The sequence below is a fragment of the Chrysochloris asiatica genome, unplaced genomic scaffold, assembly GCF_000296735.1.
Source record: "Chrysochloris asiatica unplaced genomic scaffold, ChrAsi1.0 scaffold00064, whole genome shotgun sequence".
In the NCBI taxonomy this organism is placed as follows: domain Eukaryota; kingdom Metazoa; phylum Chordata; class Mammalia; order Afrosoricida; family Chrysochloridae; genus Chrysochloris; species Chrysochloris asiatica.
The window spans coordinates 1,785,546-1,806,176 of record NW_006408582.1 but is presented as its reverse complement, the minus strand read 5'-3'; the positions used below and the strand labels follow the sequence as shown (position 1 = coordinate 1,806,176).

General features: G+C 41.2%; 1 protein-coding gene across 1 annotated transcript in view; it reads left to right on the top strand.

The window, feature by feature from the left end:
* Positions 1-5,682: 5,682 nt before the first annotated feature.
* BLK (B lymphoid tyrosine kinase) overlaps positions 5,683-20,631 on the top strand; it is a 31,196-nt gene continuing 16,247 nt past the window's right edge. The window contains exons 1-5 of the mRNA XM_006864327.1: positions 5,683-5,790; positions 9,191-9,242; positions 11,349-11,442; positions 12,452-12,550; positions 13,717-13,820. Coding sequence (XP_006864389.1) covers positions 5,683-5,790; positions 9,191-9,242; positions 11,349-11,442; positions 12,452-12,550; positions 13,717-13,820 — 457 coding nt within the window. The remainder of the gene's footprint in view (positions 5,791-9,190; positions 9,243-11,348; positions 11,443-12,451; positions 12,551-13,716; positions 13,821-20,631) is intronic.

Sequence of the window (20,631 nt, the reverse complement as noted above, 5' to 3'; positions counted from 1 at the left end):
AGAAGCAGTTTGTCACTCTTTCTTCCTAGTCTGTCTTCGTCTGGAAGCTCATGTGAAACCTGTCTACCATGGTTGACCCTGCTGGTATTTAAAATACCAGTGGCATAGCTTTCAGAATCACAGCAACTCACAAGCCACCATAGTATGGCAAACTGACAGATGAGCGGTATCCGTTTGGTTTTAAGTGGAAACTGTCACTTTAAATTTCGAGATCTGTGCACATGCGTAGTAGAACCCTCCAGGGGTGGGGTGTCCACTTGTGCAAGGATCCCCTCTAGTCACCAGAATGGAGGTGCGTAGACAGCGAGAGTCCAATAAACAGATGAAGACAAAAATAAGAGTAGATGGATCTCCATAGAAGAAATCAGAAGTGTCTTTAAAGACCTAACATTTAAAAGAGCCTCCAAAACAGATGATTTGATGGCTGGCTTCTATTTAGACTTTAAAGAACAGATCATTGTAGTGCTACTAAACTACTCAAGACCAAAGAAAAAAGACAGAGATCCAGAGATCTCTCAACATATTTTATGAAACTAGCATTATCTTTTATTTAATCTGATTGTTTTTCTAAATTTTAGTTCTTTTGTTGTTGTTGTTGTTGTGCATATATACAGCAAAACACACACCATTTCAACAGTTCTTACATGAAGAGTGAATTACATTCTTCAAGTTGTGCAACTGTTCCTCCTACATGAATGTAAACTCACTGCCCTCTAAGGTTCTTATCTAACCTTTCTCCAGTTGCTGTTGTCAAATTGGTCCCATACAGATGGTTCTTAAAAGAGCACAACGCTCTAGGCAGACTTCTTTTTGTTTTTTAACTAGTTAAACTATTGTTTGGTTTTAAGATGACTCCAATGGGTGTTTTTGACTTAACATTTAGAGATTGTCTCAGGGCAGTGGTTTCAGGATTGTATCCATCCTCCATGGCTCCAGAAAGTCTGGAATCCATGGGAATTTGAAATTCTGTTCTGAAGCCAGCATCATCTTAATGCTAATACCTCATAGACAAACCTCACTTGGAAGTACAGATTCTAATTCTAAGTAAAATATTAGCAAATAGGTTTCATCCATGTGTCAAAAAGAATAATACACTGTAAAAAATAATACATTATAAGCAAATAGCTTTTATTCCAGGAAAGCAATGATGTGTCAGTATCAGATATTTTATCAACATAATTCATTATAGTAACAAATAAAACAGGAAGGGATTATCATGTTCTAGATACTAAATAAGTACTAGAAGTTCCGGGGATGCAGTGGTTAAGTGCTCAGCTGCTAACCAAAAAGTCAGCAATTCAAACCCACCAGCTGCTCCATACAAGAAAAAATGATAAAGATTGATAACCTTGGACAACCTATGGGGCAGTTCTACTCTGTCTTTAGGATTATTATGAATCCCAATCAGCTCCACTGCAGTCAGTATTCTCTTTAACTCGGTACTGCATACAATTCAGTAGGGGCAGGGACGGTTCAGTGGTAGAATTCTCACCTTCCAGGAAGAAGGGCTGGATTTCACTTGTGGCTAAAGCACCTCATGCCAGCCACCACCTGTCTGTCAGTGGAGGTTTGTGTGTTGCTATGATGCTAGCTGGGTTTCAGCAGAGTGCCCTGCTTAATACAAACTAGGCTAAAAGGCCTGATGATATACTTGCAAAAATGTTCATGAAAGCCCCGTGGATCACAATGGTCCCATCTGAGATAAATCATGAGGTGGTGTAGGACCAGGCAGCATTTTGTTCACTTATCCATGGGCTCACCATGAATTGCGGGTATGCCCCAACAGCAAGTAAAAACAACAAAATTCAGCAACCATTCCTAATACAAACCTATAATCCATTGCCCAAAATTCTGAAATACAGAAGTCTCTGAAAAATTTAAATGTGGCTTGAAATTTGACACCAAACTGTATTTTGTGGCAGCTATTTAAACTAGCGTAGTGGTTACGAATCGGGCTGCGAACCTCAAGGTCAGCAGTTCGAAACTACCAGCTGCTCCGCGGGAGAAAGATGAGGCTTTCTGCTCCCGTAAAGATTTACAGCCTCGGAAACCCTGTACAGGGTCGCTATGGGTCGGAACCAACTCGACAGCACTTAACAACAACAACATTTAAATTAATGTAAAAAAATTGCTTAAATACAAAAAGTATTTTTCTTTACAAGTTTAAAGAATTTCATGGAGTCCTGATGTAGCGCTATAGGATATGCACAGGACTGCTTACCTCAAGGTTGGTGGTTCAAGCCCACCAGACGTTCTTCAGAAACCCTAAACAGGGTCACTATGGGTCAGAATTGACTTAAAGGTTCTTAACAATAACAGCAACATACAAGACATATTCAAAAATACTTGTGATTCTCTATCCTATTCAAAACTGTCGTATGTCTTTTCTCAAGATGAGTTTGAAGATGAGTGATCTGAAGTATGTGCTTTAAGTTTTCTGGATGGAATGCATTACTGTGTTTTATATTGAGTCTAAGATATCACTTCCTGGATGACTTACATAAATAGCAGGCATCATTGAAAGGGGAAGAGGCATTCTGCCAATTATACTGTGAGTCACCATCAGTTATAAAACATCCAGATTTCAGAGATGTTAAAATGTGAAAACAGGTGCTTCTTTGAATCAATGAAATATGGTGCATACATCCAAAGAAAGTCGCCATAAGCTGACAACATGGCCTTTCATACAGGATTCAGGTTCCTTCTTCTTTCTGCATAAATTTATGAATCTTGGGGATGGCCAACTGTGAGGTGGGGTTTCTAAGGTCACTACTAGACTTGGTTCTGCCACTACCTAATAGTTTGCTTATGAACAAGTTACTTAACATCTCTAACCTGAATCCTAGAACAACAATGTTGGTGTTAATTGCCATTGAGTTAGTTTCAACTGTTGGTTGTTGTTAGATGCCATCAAGTTGATTCAAACTCACAGCCACCCCATGCACAACAGAATAAAACACTGCCCAGTCCTGCACCATCCTCACAGTTGTTACACTGGAGCCCATTGCTGCTGCCACCATGCCAAACCATCTCATTGGGAGTATTCCTCTTTTTTGCTGACCCTTAACTTTACTAAACTAGATGTCCTTCTTCAAAGACTAGTTGGTCCTAACAACATGTCTGAAGTATGAGAGACAAAGTCTCCTCATCCTGGCTTCTATTGAACATTCTTCCAACACAGATCTGTTTTTTCTACTGGAAGTCCATTGAACTTTTAATATTTTTTGAAATCACCATAATTCAAATGCATTATTTCTTCTACAGTCTTCCTTATTCATTGTCCAACTTTTACATGCATATGAGGCTACTGAAAATATCATGGCTTGGAAAGGCACACCTTAGTCCTTAAACTGACATCTTTGCTCTTGAGCAGCAGATTTACCTAAAGCAATACGCCATTTGATTTCTTGACTGATGCTTCCATTAGTGTTGATCGTGGATGCAAGCAAAATGAAGTCTTTGACAACTTTAATCTTTTCTCCATTTATATGGATGTTGTTTATTGGTCCAGTGGTGAGGATTTTTGTTTCCTTTACATTGAGGTGCAACCCATACTGAAGGCTGTGGTCTTTGGTCTTCCTCAGTAAGTATTTTAAATCCTCTTGCTTTCAGTAAACAAGATTATATTGTCTGTCTATCACAGGTTATTAAAGGCTTTCTCCAATCCTGATGCCACTCTTCTTCATATGATCCAGTTTCTCATTTCTCATGTTATTTGCTCAGCATACAGATTTAATAAGTATGATGAATGAATACAACCTTGGCTCACACTTTTCCTGATTTTAAACCGTTCAGTGTCCCCTTGTTTTATTTAAACAACTGCCTCTTGATCGATGCACAGGCTCCTCATGAGCACAGTTAAGTGTTTGGACTACTCATTCTTCAGAATGTTATCCATAGTTTGTCATGATCCACACAGTTTCTACAAAGCACAGGTAAACATCTTTCTGAAATTCTCTGCATTTAGCCAAGATCTATCTGACATTAGCAATGATATACCTCATTCCACATCCTCATCTGAATCCAGCTTGAACCTCTGGAAGTTCCCTGTCAATGTTCTGTTGCAGCTGCTTTATAATTATCTTTAGCAAACTTCTACTTGCATATGATATTAATGAAACTGCCCAATAATTTCTGCATCCTAGTGGGTCACCTGCCTTTGGAGTGGGCACAAATATGCATCTCTTCCAATCAGTTGGCCAAGTAACTGTCTTCTGAACTTCTTGGCATAAATGAGTGAGTGCATCCAGTGCCACATCAGTTTGTTGAAAGATACTGATCTTTATTCTATCTAGTCGCAGTGTTTTGTTCTTTGCCAATGGCTTCACTGCACCCTTGGACTTCTTCCTTCAGGATCATTGGCTCTGATCATGTGCTATTTATTTATAGAAATGGTTGCACATCAACAGTACAGTGACTCTGCATTCCTTCCATCTTCTTTTGAAAGAACTGATAAAAAAAATTCAACCTCAAATTGCAATATTGAAGGGTTCTATCGACAAAATATTGAATGATGCAGGAAGCATCCAAAGAAGATGGAAGGAGTATACAGAATCACTATACTAAAAAGAATTGGTCAACATTTATCTATTTCAGGTGGTAGCATATAATCAAGATCTAATAGTATTGAAGGTAGTAGTCTAAGCTTTACTGTAGGCATTGATGACAAGGCTCCAGGAATTGACAGAATACCAAATAAGATGCTCTCATTCATCTATACCAAAAAATTTTTAAAACAGCTACCTGATCGACAAACTGGAAGAGATCCATATTTTTAAAAACACATTCTAAATAATGATATTTAGTAAAATGTATAATTAATTGAACATTATCATTAGTATCAAATGTAAGTAAAATTTTGCTTAAGATAGTCCAAACATGGATGCAACAGTACATAAGCAGGGAACTGTCAAAAATCCAAGCTGGATTCATAAGAAGATGTAGAATTAGAGCTATCACTGCTAATTTCAGATGGATCTTGGTTGAAAGCAGAGACTATCAAAAAGATGTTTACCTGTGTTTTACTGACTGTGTGTATCATAACAAATTATAGGTAACATTGTAAAGAATGGGAATTCCAGAACACTTAACTGTGCTCATGTGGTACCTGTTTATAGACCAAGAGGCAGTCATTTGAACAGAACAGGGAATACTATATGGTTTAAAATTAGGAAAGATGTGCCTCAGGGTTGTATTCTTTCACCATATTTATTCAGTTTGTATGTTGAACAAACAATCTGAGGAACTGGACTATAGGAAGAAGAATGCACATCAGGATTGACACAAGGCTAATTAACAACCTAACTTTCCTAAGTGACACTGCCACCAATAAAATTAAGACTAAAACTCCAACCACCGGATACATTGGCCAGGTTCTTTCTAGAACAACACATGCCCTCCCTGCCAAGACCTCTGTCCCTAGCAGACTGGGATGCCTGCCCAGAAATTTCTATCAGTTGTCTAATATCAGATTATCTCTTTTGCCTAAATCTACTTCTTTACTTAGTGGGGCACTTCACCCTGGTCTGGAAGACTTTAACTACATGTTATGACTTTAAGGCCCCACGCTTCCACCACATCTTTTAAATGCCCCTTGAAGGAGGTTGGGAGAGCTCTTCTGTACCAAAGATTTAAAGACCTGCTTGTCTCACATCATCAATCTGCTATTTACTCTTTAACAGGATGGGAGTGGTGAGCAGCAAAAAGCAGGTCAAGGAGAAGACTAAGGACTCATGGAGCCCTATGAAAGACAGCACCCAGAGCAAGGTTCCTCCACCTCTACCACCCCTGGTAAGTGATGGGCCCCATTCGTAGCAAGAGAGAGAGGGAAGAAAGAGTGCTTGGAGCATGTTTCTTGGGGTCTGCTGCACATCTCCACCCAGCACCATCTCTAGCTAATTCCGGACTCTGATAAATAGGCCTTCCTCCCACTCGTACCCCTACACACGTCAGTGTGGCCATGTAGTAGAATGTTTAGCAGCATGGACTCTGGAGCCAGATGGCCTGACTTTCTATCCGCTGTGTGTTTTGAAGCACATCACTTAACTTCTTTTTGCCTCAGTTTCTGAATCTGTAAAATGGGTATGAAAAAGTGCCTTCCTGGTTGTTGTTGTTGTTGCGAAGTGCTATTAAGTCAGTTCCGACTCATAGCAACCCTTTATAGGGCTTCTGAAGAACAGCTGGTGGGTTTGAACTGACAACCTTGGTTCACAGTCTAGTGCTGACTCTGTTGTTAAGTGCTGTAAAGTTGATTCTCACTCATAGCAACCCTATATAGGGTTTCCAAGGAATGGCTGGTGAGCTTGAACTAACGACCTTGCAGTTCAAACCAACTTTGCAGTCCAGCGCATTAACGCAACAGCGCCACACCAGGATTCCTAGGAATGTAATAATATGCAACAAGTGTGTATATTTCATATTTATATTTTAACACAGAATCAAGCACATGATTCCAAAAAATCCAAATACACTGCCATCGAGTCTATTCCAACGCATAGTGACTTTCTGTAATGTTTCCAAGACTGGAAATCTTCACAGGAGCAAATAGCCTCATCTTTCTCCTGAGGAGCAGATGGTGGGTTTGAACTGCTGACCTTGTAGTTAGCAGTCTAGTGCTTATTCTACAGTGCCACTGGGGCACATTGGTGGCTCCCAATAATTCTTACTTGTTTTCATTTCCCAAGAGCAACCTTGATGGGGGAAAATAAATCAAAATGGTCCATGGTGGAGAAGAGTCTGGAGCATTTAGTAGCATCTTTGGCTGCCACCCCTACTCAGAAACTCCTGGAAAGCACTGTCCCCTGTGTGGCATTGTTGTGGGCATTTCAAAGACCTTCCTCTGTGGGGGATGCAGCATCTGTACTGGAAAGTGTCTCTTTTCACCTCCACAGTAGTTTTCATGGAGCCCCATGGGCATTTTAAACATGAGAACCTTTCCAAAGGAAGAAAATAGTAACATTTCCCTTAGCCAGCTGGAGTTTGGCCCAAACATGGTACTTTTAGGTGGCTGTTCATGTCCTCCACCACCTGCATCCCCAACCTACCCCCTTTTGTTTTGAGGGAGTTGAGAGCTGTGTGTGGCACCCCTGTGGTCTTCACTTTATCCTAACAGACCCCCAGTGTCAGTGGTGATTGGTCATTCCATTTCATAGACAAGCCCAGGTTCAGCAGAGGGCTGAGCATGCAGCAGCATCTTGTTGTTAGATATCATAGAGTCTGTTCTGACTCCTGGCCACACCGTTTGTGCAGAGTAAAACGGCTTCCTAGGGCTTCCAAAGCTGTGGCCTTTCAGAAGCAGATTGCTAAGCCTGTCTTCTGAAACACCTCCAGGTGGGTTTGAAGCTCCAGCCTTTGGGCTAGCAGTCCAGGGCTTACCCATCTGTGCCACACAAGGACCCCTATGTAACTAGATGTATGCTAATGAATGAATGATCAAGTAAAGAAAACTCAGGCATACACAGATTAATTTACCAAAGTTATAAACTAGTAAGTAGTAGAACATGGATACTTTTTTCTTTTTTTGTTTAACTTTACAAAAGTTACATAATGTATTGTTGTTATGTGCTATCAAGTTGGTTCCAACACATAGCAACCCTGTATAGGGTTTCCAAGGAGCAGCTGGTGAGCTTGAATTTCCAACCTTGCAGTTCAAATCAACTTTGCAGTCCAGCGTATTAACCCACAGTGTCACACCAGAACTCCGCATAATGTATGTTGCTGTTGTTATGTGCCGTGGAGTCGGTTCCGACTCATAGCGACCCCGTACAGGGTTTCCAAAGCTGTAAATCTTTATGGGAGCAGAAAGCCTCATCTTTCTCCCGTGGAACAGCTGGTAGTTTCGAACTGCTGACCTTGCGGCTTGCAGCCCGATTCGTAACCACTACGCTACCAGAGCTCCTCCTGCATAATGTATAGTAAGAAAAAAATGATAAATACTCATTATCCCCACTACTCAGAGATAGCCAGACTTAGTCCTTCAGAGTTCTGGCTTCTGACCCTTTCTTGTTGCATTATTTGTATTATGTTTTTCTAATTTTAATAGAATCATACCATTTTGAAAAATGCTACTTCAAAATTGTGTTCAATGGAATGCAAACATGTCATTAAGTTGAGAGACTAAGAATATAATGAATACCCGTGCCATCAGAAAAAAATTGAAAGCGGCTGTTGTGTTGTTGTTGTTGTTGTTAAGTGCCTTAGAGTCAGTTCCAACTCATAGTGACCCTGTACAGGATTTCTGAGAGTGGCTGGTGAGTTTGAACTGCCAGCTTCATGGTTAACACTCCAGTGCTTATCCTACAATGCCACAACAGGGCTCAGAAAGCAACTAGTTCTTTGAAATGCTCTGCTCTCTGCCCCACCATTCCCTTCCAAGCCCCACCATTGAAATGTACTTATCATCCCTTAGCTTGACTTTTTTATTTTATATCACGTATGTACATGTTCCTAAACAATATTTAATCTAATCCTATGTATTTTGAACTTTAATTTACTCAGACAGTGTGTGTTCTTCTGAGACTCGATTTTTGGCTCAACATTATGTTTCTGAGATTTATCTGTACTGATGCATGTAGCTATAGTTCATTCATATCCATAGTTTCATAGTATTTCATTGAGTGACCAATGTCTAGTCTCCTGACACTGTTCACAGGGATTGTTTCCATTTTTAAAATTTTATGTGTTATGAAAGTAAGGAGTGTTCTTGTATATATCTCCTAGTTCATACATGCAGCAGTTTCTCTATAGGATATATATCTAGGAAGATTGTTTGTTGAGTTTTATGGGAAAAAATATTTAGAAGCTTTTTCCATATCAACAAATGCCATTTTGCAACTTTCTCTTTTGGAGGTAGATCCAGATCTTATCTGATATGCTTGGCTTTCCTCCCCATTCCACAGCTGTCTTAATCAAACCACTTCAGGCACTCTTGCAAGTGGCATATGTTCTTCTTACAACCATGCTTATGGTCAGTGCAGAGATGGTGGATGGTGAGGGTGGCACTGAGACCCTGGGGGAGTTACTGCAGTATCTGCAGAATCTTACTGTGCAATTCTAAATGCAGATGCTATGGTTGGACAGAGCAGATTCCCACTGGAAATCTAGCTGACATGCTCAACAGGTTCATTTTACTTGGCCTTGCCCAGTATGAAGGGTGTTGAACTAATATAGAGTGTGTGTGTTTCTATTCAAGCTTGTGTTTAATCATCTGGCTCCTCTGCCTCCGGACAAGCACCCGGAACAAGGTAAGAAGTTGGGAAGCCCTGTTTTGTGGAGTGAGAACACAGAGAATCGGGAGCAGTTTTCCTGATAAACAAGGCATGGACCCTCCAGGGTCAGAAAAGTGAAGACTGGGTGGGGGTAGACTAGGAAAAGAAACAGTAGGTGAGCTCTGTGCCTGGTTCCATCTGCTCTTTGGAGTCCTCCTGGAACCAAATACAATTTCCTTTAGTATGACTAACTTAGATTAAAATATATATAGTGATGCCTGAGATGGAGGCAGAGATGATGACGTGGAGAGATGGAGCAGCTGGGGACTTTAGATGACGGGGGGAGGGGAGGAGGGGGGCAGGCTTGTAGCATATACCCTTTGGTTGGTTGATGAGGCATGGAGGGGATTGTAATCATGGCAATGAAACGATATATAATAGAATTAATGTAAAACTAATGTTCTCCCATGTAAAGTATCCCATAATTCACAATAAAACATTAAAAAAAAAAAAAAAGCTGTAAACTTTAAAAAATAAATAAATAATGCTCTGTAACTGTAAAAAAAGAACAAAAAGTAAAAAGTTATGGAAATACAAACATCATCATGAAACCCAAGCTTTAAATGATTCTCTGCTTAAGGCCTGACTCTACTTAACTACCAATCTCAAAAGACTAGCACCAACTGCTGTGTTCTTACCTCCCAGACTTGGGTCTGTTCTATGTGGAAGGTGCTATCTTGTTTCCCAACACTTTCCCACTCCACGTACAAACGGCCACCTGCCAACCCTTTAACCACCCACACTGCCCTCCCATCAACCCCAGTCTCCTCTTCTAATCTGATATTGACCCAATGAATCACCTCACTTTATCAGACCTCAGATGAGACTCAGCCCACTCAAATGCCCCTCACATTGTGGTGGCCTTGCTCAACATTGACTTAAAGGACATCAAGATCCAAACCTTGTAATTCCCTAGCATCCTCATAGCCCAGCTTCTATACATAGCAACATTGCCAGCCAGGACCCCATTCATTAATTCACTCCCACAGCATGTTCAGTGGAACACTATTACAGGCCTGACTCTGATGAAGGCTTGAGGAAGATGCAAAAGTGAATAAGATATGGCTCCTCCCCTAAAAGAGCTGAGAGTCTGGGAAACTCATGAGCAACAAGTTGTAGCCCAGTTAGAGACCTCTGTGGTTCTCCTTATCTGCTGGAGATGACCAATAACTTCTATCAGGGGTGATCCTTCCCTTCCTTGTTCACATCACCAGAAAAGAAACCCAAGGCAAGGACAAAAATTAGTTTCATTTGAAACAAAAACTTGAATTATAGAACCAGAGGGACCACTGGCATCTATCACAACCCCCTTTTTCACATAGAGATGATGTGACTTGCCCAGGGTCTCCCATCCCAGGGAAGTTAAGCAGTGTCCGGGTAACCTTGTCTAGAGACAAGGTTCTTTGGGTACCCAGAGCTGTGCAGAAGAGCTCTCTTCATTACCAGTGGTAATTTGAAAGACAGGATGCCACCAAACTCTGAGCCCTCATATACCTCTCCCAGGCCACCATCAACAAGTCAGAGGACCAGACAGGCTGCTAGCTAAAAGCACTCTAATAGGAACTCCATGCACCAACTGCATGGAAAGGCTAGGACTAATGCTGTCAGATTCCAAGACTATCGTCATTTAGGGTTTGGGATAGAGGGAGCTTGGACAGGTATGGAAGGAAAGGAAAAGGGAAGCTCAGAAGCAGGGTGAAAGCAAAGGATTAAATGAGAAATGGTCAACACTGGTTCCCAAACTTGAGTCTGCAGCCATCAGAGTCCTAGCAACAACTGAGTTATGATCTTCTGACTATCAATTCTTTTACACAACAGTTCTGTCTAAGACTCAGGGTTTCTAAGTGTGGTCCAGAAGGTGTTTACTGAGGGGCAGAAGCAAGGTCAAAAGGTCAGTGTGCTTTGACATGTTTCCTCCTTAGCAAGGATGAGTGAGAAAATTCACTAAGGTGCCTTCTCTAGACTGGCTTGTTCCTAACTCTCCTAGTAGCCAGAAGATGACTCATAAAACCAAAACATCCCAGTCCCTGCCATGACTGCAGTAGGCCCCAGTGGTGGCCATCTTTTTCTTGTGCATTCTAGAGGATCATTTTGTGGTGGCTCAGTATGATTACAACACAGTGAATGACTGGGACCTGCAGATGCTGAAGGGAGAGAAGCTGCAGATCTTGAAAGCGTAAGTTTTCAGAATATTGCCCCTCGATCATAAGGCTCAGTAATTGTCTATCACAGTGGACTTCCACTTGTCCAGCCACCTCACCTCAACTTCCCCCACCTCCTTGGCTGACGCCAGAACAGCTAGCTTCATTGTCCTGCTCCCCAGCCCAATCGGTCAGCATTGTCTTCAACATGACCTAATTATCTGCCTTACATGTATCGTTCCAAAGTCTTTTGGTGAGGTAATATCCATTTACTACCTCCTACTCTGTTGTTAAAATCCTAAGTTCATCCTTCAAAACCCACTGCACACATCACCTCCTCCATGCAGCCCTCCTAACTCCCTCAGGTAGTATGAACCTCTCCCACTATCTGTTCCCACAGCACTTGCTTGCTGTTCCATTAGACTCTTCCATTTGAATCAGTTGCGTTCATATTTATATCTCTCACTGGGCAGAAATCTCACATAGGACACCATGTGTGAAACAAACTTTCCAGAAATACCACCAAAGTCTTGGAACACTGAGGGCTTGATTTAGTTTTTGAAACCCTGCAGTGGCCTTAGGCCAAGAGCATTAAAAACCCTGACCTTTAGACTACACATGGGCTGTCCAGTCCCTCCTGTTTTTGTCTTTCCCAGGCCTCCTAACACACTCACTAAATTCTAGGCTGTCTCTGCAATTCTGTCCCATTTATCAAGAGGAAGGCCTACTCATTAGAATACAGGGGCCTCTTGAGTTTATTAGATTGTTTGGATGAACTCTTCCCCCTGGAGACTGCATCATCCCCATTCCTGACCTGGACCAGGAATACCGCCAGCCTGTGGATGCTCAAAAAAAATAGAAATAACCCAGATACCCCTGCATCACTGAGCAACTTCCCCAGGTTACTTCTCATCTGCAGACTCTTTTCATGCATTCTCTGCCTCCCACAGATGAGATCATACTGTGAAGGGCTGTGAGAGGTCCCAGGGAAAGGCCCAGCTGAACCATTATCTTATTTTTGTTTTTCCCCCTTCTCTCCTTTAGAACTGGAGACTGGTGGTTGGCCAAATCACTCGTCACTGGAAGAGAAGGCTATGTGCCCAGCAACTTTGTTGCCGAAGTAGAGACGCTGGAAGTGGAAAAGTAGGTTGACAAGCTCAAGGGTACCTCTAATCAGAAACAGCAATCACTTTTCTACTGTGAAGGCTACTTTAAGGGGTGGAATCCAAAGTGGGCTAAAAAATGAACTCTTGAGAACTCAGGAGGGAGGGAGCAGAATAGAGGCAGGAGACTGAAGCTATAGAGAAATGATTGCTTATTGGTCCCAGAGAATGCCCCTCCTGTCTCTGAATCACTGTGTGATTTGAAGGAGTCCTTTCCTTCAAATCCACCCCACCCTTCTCTTCCATAAAAATGACAGCATCCCTTCCCTGGTATAACAAATGACCATTAAGTTGCTTCTGACGCATGGCGACTCCATATGTATCAGAGCAGAACTGTGCTCAAGGGTTTTCAATGACTGAGTCTTCAAACACAGGTCATCAGGACTTTCTTTTAAAATACCTCTGGGTGCACTGGAACCTCCAACCTTATGGTTTGTTGTTGTTACTAAGTGCTGTCGAGTGAATTCTGATGAGCAGCTAGTGGGTTTAAACCAATGACCTTGCAGTCAGCAGTCAAGTGCTTATCCTACAGTGTCACACCAGGACTCCAACCTTATCATTAGCAGCTGAGCATGTGAGTTGTTTGCATCACCCAGTAACTCTTCCCCAGTGTCAGGATGGCTTGAGAGCCTACAATGGGTGGTATGATAAGCCAACACTCTCCAGAGGCTTCCAGTGATGGCTGCGGTGTGGAGTCTTCCCTAGCACAGTGTGAGGAATGTTCCAGCAGTTCCACACTGAAGAATCAATCACATGTAGTGTGGGTATCCTAAGTAGGAAGCATGGTGGGAATCCCTGTTCTGAGAGTCTCTGGTTGTCTATTTCAGACACTCAGATCCAAGGAGGTGACAATGAGTACTTTGTGGGGAAGGTGGCCTGGTGCAAAACAAAATTAACAAAGGTTAATAATGAATCCCAATAATGTTCTCATTTTCTTTAAAGAAAACAGTACATCCACATGCTGATGGGAAAAGGGAAGTGGGTACAGAGACCGCAGGGGCATGCAACTTACTAAGATGTGAGGAACAACAACTCAGAGTTAACTTATATATTTAACTTCTAGTGGGGGGAGGTACAGTTTAGGAGGGAGATTTGGATATGAATATTCCATGAACCCACTATTTGTCTACTTTTTCCCTTTTCCAGGTGGTTTTTTCGATCAATTAACCGGAAGGATGCTGAGAGGCAGCTTCTGGCTCCAATCAATAAGGTTGGCTCATTCCTTATTAGAGAAAGTGAAACAAATAAAGGTAAGTATGGGAGCCCCTCCCCCTTCGCTGTTACCCCCTAGGAAGCCCTCACCAGAGGCCTTGCTTCTGGTGACTCCAGCCCAGAGAACTCAGCAGCTTCAGGGCCCCAACTCTCCCTCTCAACTTAAGTCCTGCCTGGACACCCCAGTTATGCCCAGGTGTGGATTTAGAGGCTGTATCACCCTTCTTGGTTGTCCTAAGAGAATGGTGCTCCCAGTCATCCAGGCTGGACGTTTCCTGGGGCAGGAAAGGTGGTGCCAGCACAGCTCCCACAACCAGGCTAAGCACCTATGGGTTGCCATGCACCCCTCAAGGTCAGAGTGGCGTGGCTGGTCATGCATCATCCCTGGGTCTGCAAAGTCGCTGAAGCTGGTGGGCAGTGGCTGGTGCAGCCCAGAGGCCCTCAATCACCAGCCTTATTTTAGAACCAAAGGACTTCAGAACTGAAAGAATCATGAGAGATTATCCCAGACAGAGCCTGAGACCTCAGAAGTTTAGAGGAGCCTGGGAGTTGACATAAAATTGGGATGTGGTTTGCAGTTGGATTCTTTTTAAAAAGGGGATGTGTATCCGTTGTGGAAATCAAGTAGTTTATAGGGGTTAGATGTGGCAGTCTGCTCCCATAAGATTTGTAGACTTGGAAACCTTATGGGAAATGTCTACTTTGTCAAGAGGGTCACTCTGAGTCCTCAATCTACTCAACAGGTATTCGTGGAGAACTGAAAAGTCCATACCCAATCTTAAAGCACTCACAAATATTTCTGTATCAGCCCTCAGGCCACAAGTTTTGTTTTCTCTCTCTTTTTTGATTTAGCTTTATTTCCTCCTTCTTTTTTTTTTTTTATTTTAAAGGTTTTTTTATTGTGGATTGAGTAAAAGTTTACAGGGCAGATCATCAGTTTTACATTCAACAAATCATACACCTTTTTTCAATGCAATGATTATAATCCCCTCCATGTACCATCAGTTAACAGTATTTATCGCTATTCACTTTAGCTCTTTTTTTTTTTTTAAACACTCAGGCATATATAATAATTTACACAACCAAAGGGCACATTCTGCAAGCCAGCCTCTTGACCACCAGCTCTTAGTCCCTCTCTTTCCATGAATCTTGAGTCCTCGGCTGCTCCCTCTCTCCATGTCCTCATCTCTGCCTCCTTCTCTACTGCTTCTCTGGATAAGGTCCCACATTCTGCTTGTACTGTTCTCCTCCCCAGTTTTTGTTAACAAAACTTCTAACTTTACAATTGTGACAGTCGCAATTAGTCATGATAATAATTAGTCACTATTCAACCAAAAATCTTATCCCCATTCTTTTAATCAGACCCATCTAGACAAGATGAAAACTATTCAGTGAGGACTCTTTCTTCCCACACACTATTAAACTAAACTACCCCTTGAAACCTTGTAAGCCAGTCACTTCATGCCTTTATCAATCCCCTCACTTTAGGTAGCCAATGCCTAAGTTGCCTATTCCTATCTACCCTTCATACAGAGGGGATAGCATTGATACTTGATGTAAAGACTGTTGGTATTTACAGTTACTACCTCCATGAGTGTAGGTCAAGTAGCTTTCTTTCCTTCTTAATGTTCATCTTGTTGTAAAATTTAAAATGCATATGAAAGTTATATAAGCTATAAATAAGTGTATAATTATAAATTAAAAGTAAAATGTGTTAAGTAACCAACCACAACCTACACCAAGAAATAGAACATTCTCGTCTTCTAGAAAGCCTCTCTCCACTATTCCATTGTGTTCCCTTTCCTGATTCAACCTCCCATCTCCACCAACATAACCACTATCCTGAATTTTTTTAAGTCCTTACTTACTTTCTTCCTTGCTTTTCTGTCTTTCAACTTCATGCAAATGGAGTCTCAGTGTTTTGATTCTGTGGGTGTGTTTTCTTTCAGTCAGCATTGTGACAGTTCTATATTGTTGAGCATGTTAACCGTCTGTCCACTTTCCTTACAATAAAGAATCCAGTGTGCAAATATTTCATCATTTATGTATCCATTCTGTTGACAGACCTTGTATTATTTTGCCATTACATGAAACTTATTATATATGCATCATGATGCCTATTGCCACTAGATTTGGGGCTCTAAGATACTAGGCCAACACCCCCCTGTGAATGAGCAGAAAACTGAGAACCCAGAAAGAGGAAATAACTCACCCAAGGCCAACAATGACTAAACAGCAGTGCTCAAAGTATCAGTGATCCATACATACAACAGACTCAGAATCCCCACAAGCTCTAAAATGTGTCACATTAGCCTCACCTGGGATAACCAAGGGGAAATTCCCAAGTAGGTTGAAGGAAGCTTTTACTCTTCAGGGAGTTAGTTGCACATAGGGTGTGCTACATCTTCATGACCAAGGAACTGGTGGCTGTGACATTGGAAGAGGATGGAAGAGAGGGTGGGTGGACAGTGAGTCTGGTTCCCTGTGCTTGGAGCAATGAGAATGGGTAGCGCTTTTGCATCGTCAGAATAGACCATCAGTCTGTCCCTCAGCTTCACTCATGAATCTACAACTTCAGTGAGTGGGCAGCACGAAAACAGCAAAAACTGAGATGAAGACAACTACTTATAACCTTCTGAGACACTCTGGGGAGATAGCTCAGTGTTGTTACCTCTAAAGGGCCAGGTTGGGAAGGAAGGGGTACATTAGGAAGTTGTAGAATTTCCTGAATTGTATCAGTGGAAATCATCAGATGGAGCCAGAGCTGCAGGAGTGCCCAGGAGTCATTATTCCTCATGCACACAAACATATGCACAGACACACACATATGCACATACCTCAGAACTCCAAAACCAGATCTCTTAGTGTGAATCTCCACATCACAGCCAGCATCAGATACAAGAGAGGGTCAGGAAACAACACAATAAGGGGAAGGAATGCTGCCCTAACAAGCAGGGGTAGGATTTCTAGTCCTATGTGGCCTCCAGGCAGTCCTTCAGCTTCAGTTTATTGGTATTTATATAGTAAGAAAGCCAAAGGTCATTTAAAAGGCAGGAAAGACAAAGAAGACCAAAATGGAGGTCTGAAGAGACTTTGAAACTTGCTTTTGAATATAGAGGAGCTAAAGTGGATGGAAGAAATGATGAGAAGAGCTTGAACGAAGATTGTAAAGAGCAGCTTGAGAAGCTAAAGTATTAAAAAGAAAAGTACAAAGACCTGAGGTTAGAAAACAAAACGGGAAGAACACACTCAGCATTTGGCAAGCCGAAAGAATTACAGAAAAGTGCAAGTCTCAAGTTTCAATATTGAAGGATTCTATTGGGCAAAATCCACTGGACTGTGAACCACAAGGTCAGTGGTTCAAGTCCACCAGTCACTCCATAGGAGAAAGATGAGATATTCTGCTCCCACAGAGATTTACAGCCTTGGAAACCCTATACAGGGTCGCTATGAGTTGGAACTGACTCGACAGCACTTAACAACAGTAACAACATGGACAGAATCTACCACTTGTCTGTCAGTTTGTCTTACTGTGGTGACTTGCATGTTGCTGTGATGCTGAAAGCTATGCATTAGTATTTTAAACACCAACATGGTCACCCATGGTAGACACATTTTAGTAGCGTTTCCAAGAAGAAAGGGGGCCAGAAAGCTTCTGAAAGGTAAGCAACACCTTATGAATAGCAGTGGAACACTGTCAGATAATAGCACCAGAAGATGAACTCCTCAGATTAGAAGGTACTCAAAATACTCCTAGGGAAGAGCTGCCTCCTCCATGACATGCATGGAGCAGAGCTTTCATTTACTGATGGGGAACAACTCAAAATGAGAAGAAGTAGCTGCAAACATTCATTAGTAATCAGAAAATGTGTAAAGTATGAATCTGGGGAAATTATAAGTCATCAGTAATGAAATGGAGCACATAACGATTGATATCCTAGGCATTAATGAGCTGAAATTGACTGATGTTTACCATTTTGAATTAGACAGTCATGGTTTGGTATGCAGAGATGGAATTGCATTGCATTCATTGTCAAAAGGAGCATTTCTAGGTCTATCTTGAAGTACAGTACTGTGATAATATTTATATGACTACAAGGAAGACTGGAGTCCTGGTGAGGCACTGTAGGATAAGCACTGGACTGCTAACCACAGGGTGGCAGTTCAACCTCATCAGCTGCTCCCTGAGAACCCTACAGTATCACTGTGAATCAAAATTGACTCAACAGTACTTAATAACAACAAAAAGGAAGAGTAATTAATACCACTATTATTCAAATTTCACACCCACTACTAAAGCCAGTGGTGATGAAATCGAAGCATTCTACTAACTTCTTCAGTCTAATCTTAATCAAACATTCAATCAAGATGCATTAATAATTACTGGTGATTGTAATAAAAAAAAAAAAAGTTGGAAACAAGGAGGAAGGATCAGTAGTTGGAAAATGTGGCCTTGGTTATACAAAGGATGCTGGAGATCACATGAGGGAATTTTGCAAGACAATTGACTTATTAATTTCAAATACCTTTTTTCAACAACATAGAAGATGGCTATACACCTGGACTTCTCCAGATGGAATACACTGGAATCAAATTGACTACATCTGACGGAGAAGTTCAATATCATCAGCCAAAACAAGATCATGAATTGTTTACATACAAGTTCAAGCTGAAGCTGAAGAAAATTAAAACGAGTCCACAAGAGCCAAATATGACCTTGAATATATCCTACCTAAAATTAGAGACCAAATCAACGACAGGTTTAATGCATTAGATACTGATGACCTAAAACTAGAAGCAATGTGAGATGACATCAAGAAGATTATCCATAAAGAGCACAAAAGGTCATTAAAAGTGAAAGAAGAAAAAGACCAAAACCAATGTCAGCAACTCTGAAACTTGCTCTTGAATGTCGAGAAGCAAAAGCAACTGGAAGAAATGAGGAAGTAACAGAGCTGAACAGAACATTTCAAAGGGCAGCTAAAGAAGACCAAGTTAAGTATCATAATGAAATGTGCAAGGACCTGGTGTTAGAAAACCAAGAGGGAAGAACAAGGTCAGCATTTCTCAAAATGAAAGAACTGAAGATAAAAGTCAAGTCTCAAGTTGCAGTATTGAAGGATTTTATGGGCAAAATATTGAATGATGCAGAAAGCATCAAAAGAAGATGGAAGGAATACACAGAATCACTGTACCAAAAAGAAATGTTCAACCAATTCAAGAGGTAACATATAATCAAGAATCGATGGTAATGAAAGAAGAAGCCCAAGCTGCACTGAAGGCATTGGTGAAAAACAAGACTCCAGGGATTAACAGAATACAAATTGATCTCTTTCAACAAACTGCTGCAGAACTGGAAGCACTCACTCATCTATGCCAAGAAATTGACAGTTGCCTGACCAAGTGAGTAGAATAGATCCATATTTGTGTCCATTCCAAAGAAAGGTGATCTGACTGTGAAAACCATCAGACAATATCATTAATATCACATACAAGTAAAGTTTTGCTGAAGAGAATTTTAAAAATGGTTGCAGCAGTATACTGTCAAAAATTCAAGTCAGATAAAGAAGAGGACATGAAACTAGGGATATCATTGCTGACATCAGATGAATCTTGGATGAAAGCAGAGACTATCAGAAAGATTTTTACTTGTGCTTTAAGTGGTTATGCAAAGGCATTCAACTGTGTGGATCATAACAAACTATGGAAAACATTGTGAAGAATGGGAATTTCAAGACATTTAACTGTGTTCTGAGGAACCTATACATACACCAAGAAACAGTAATGTACAGAACAAGGGCATACTGAATGAGTTAAAATAAAAACAGGTATGTGCCGAGGTCATATCTTTTTACCATACTTATTCAATCTGTATGCTGAGCAAAAATCATCTGAGAAGCTGTATTATATGAAGAAGAATGTGGGATCAGGATTGGAGGAAGACTCATTAGCAACCTGCAATATGCAGATAACACAGCCTTGTTTGCTGGAAGAAAAGAGGACTTAAAATACGTAGTGCTGCAGATCAAAGACTACACCTCAATGTAAAGAAAACAAAAATCCTCACAACTGGACCAATAAATAGCATCACGATCAGTGGGGAAAAGACTGAAGTTGTCAAAGATTCCATTTTGCTTGATCCACAATCAACACTCATAGTAGCAGCAGTCAAGTAATCAAACAATACATTGCTTTAGACAAATTTGCTGCAAAAGACCCCTTTAAAGTTGAAAACTAAAGTGCACCTGACCTAAGCCATGGTAGTTTCAATTACCTCATATGCATGTGAAAATTCAACAATGTATAAGGAAGATTAGAGAAGACTCAACACATTTGAGTGATGAAAATATTGAAAGTACCATGAACTACCAGAAGAACAAACAAATCTGTCTTTGAAGAAGGACAGGCAGGATTCTCATTAGAAGCAAGGATGGAAAGACTTCGTCTCTGGTACTTTGATTATGTTATCAGGAGGGATCAATCCCTGGAGATCAACATCATTCTTGGTAAAGTAGAGGGTCAACAAAAAAGAGGGAAACCTTCAATGAACTGGACTGACGAAGTGACAGCAAGAATGGGCTCAAACATAACAATTGTGGGGATGATGCAGGGTCAGGTAGTGTTTTGTTCTGTTGTGCACAGGGTTGCCATGAAATGAAATTGTCTTGATGGCATCTAACAACAACAGCATGGACAAAATAAGGAGCCCAGATGACTCTGTGGGATCAGCATTGGACTGCTAACTGCAAGGCCAACAATTAGAACCCATCAGCCGATCCTCATGAGCAAGATGAGGCTGTCTGCTCCCATAAAGATTTATAGTTTTAGACACTGTATAACATCACTCTG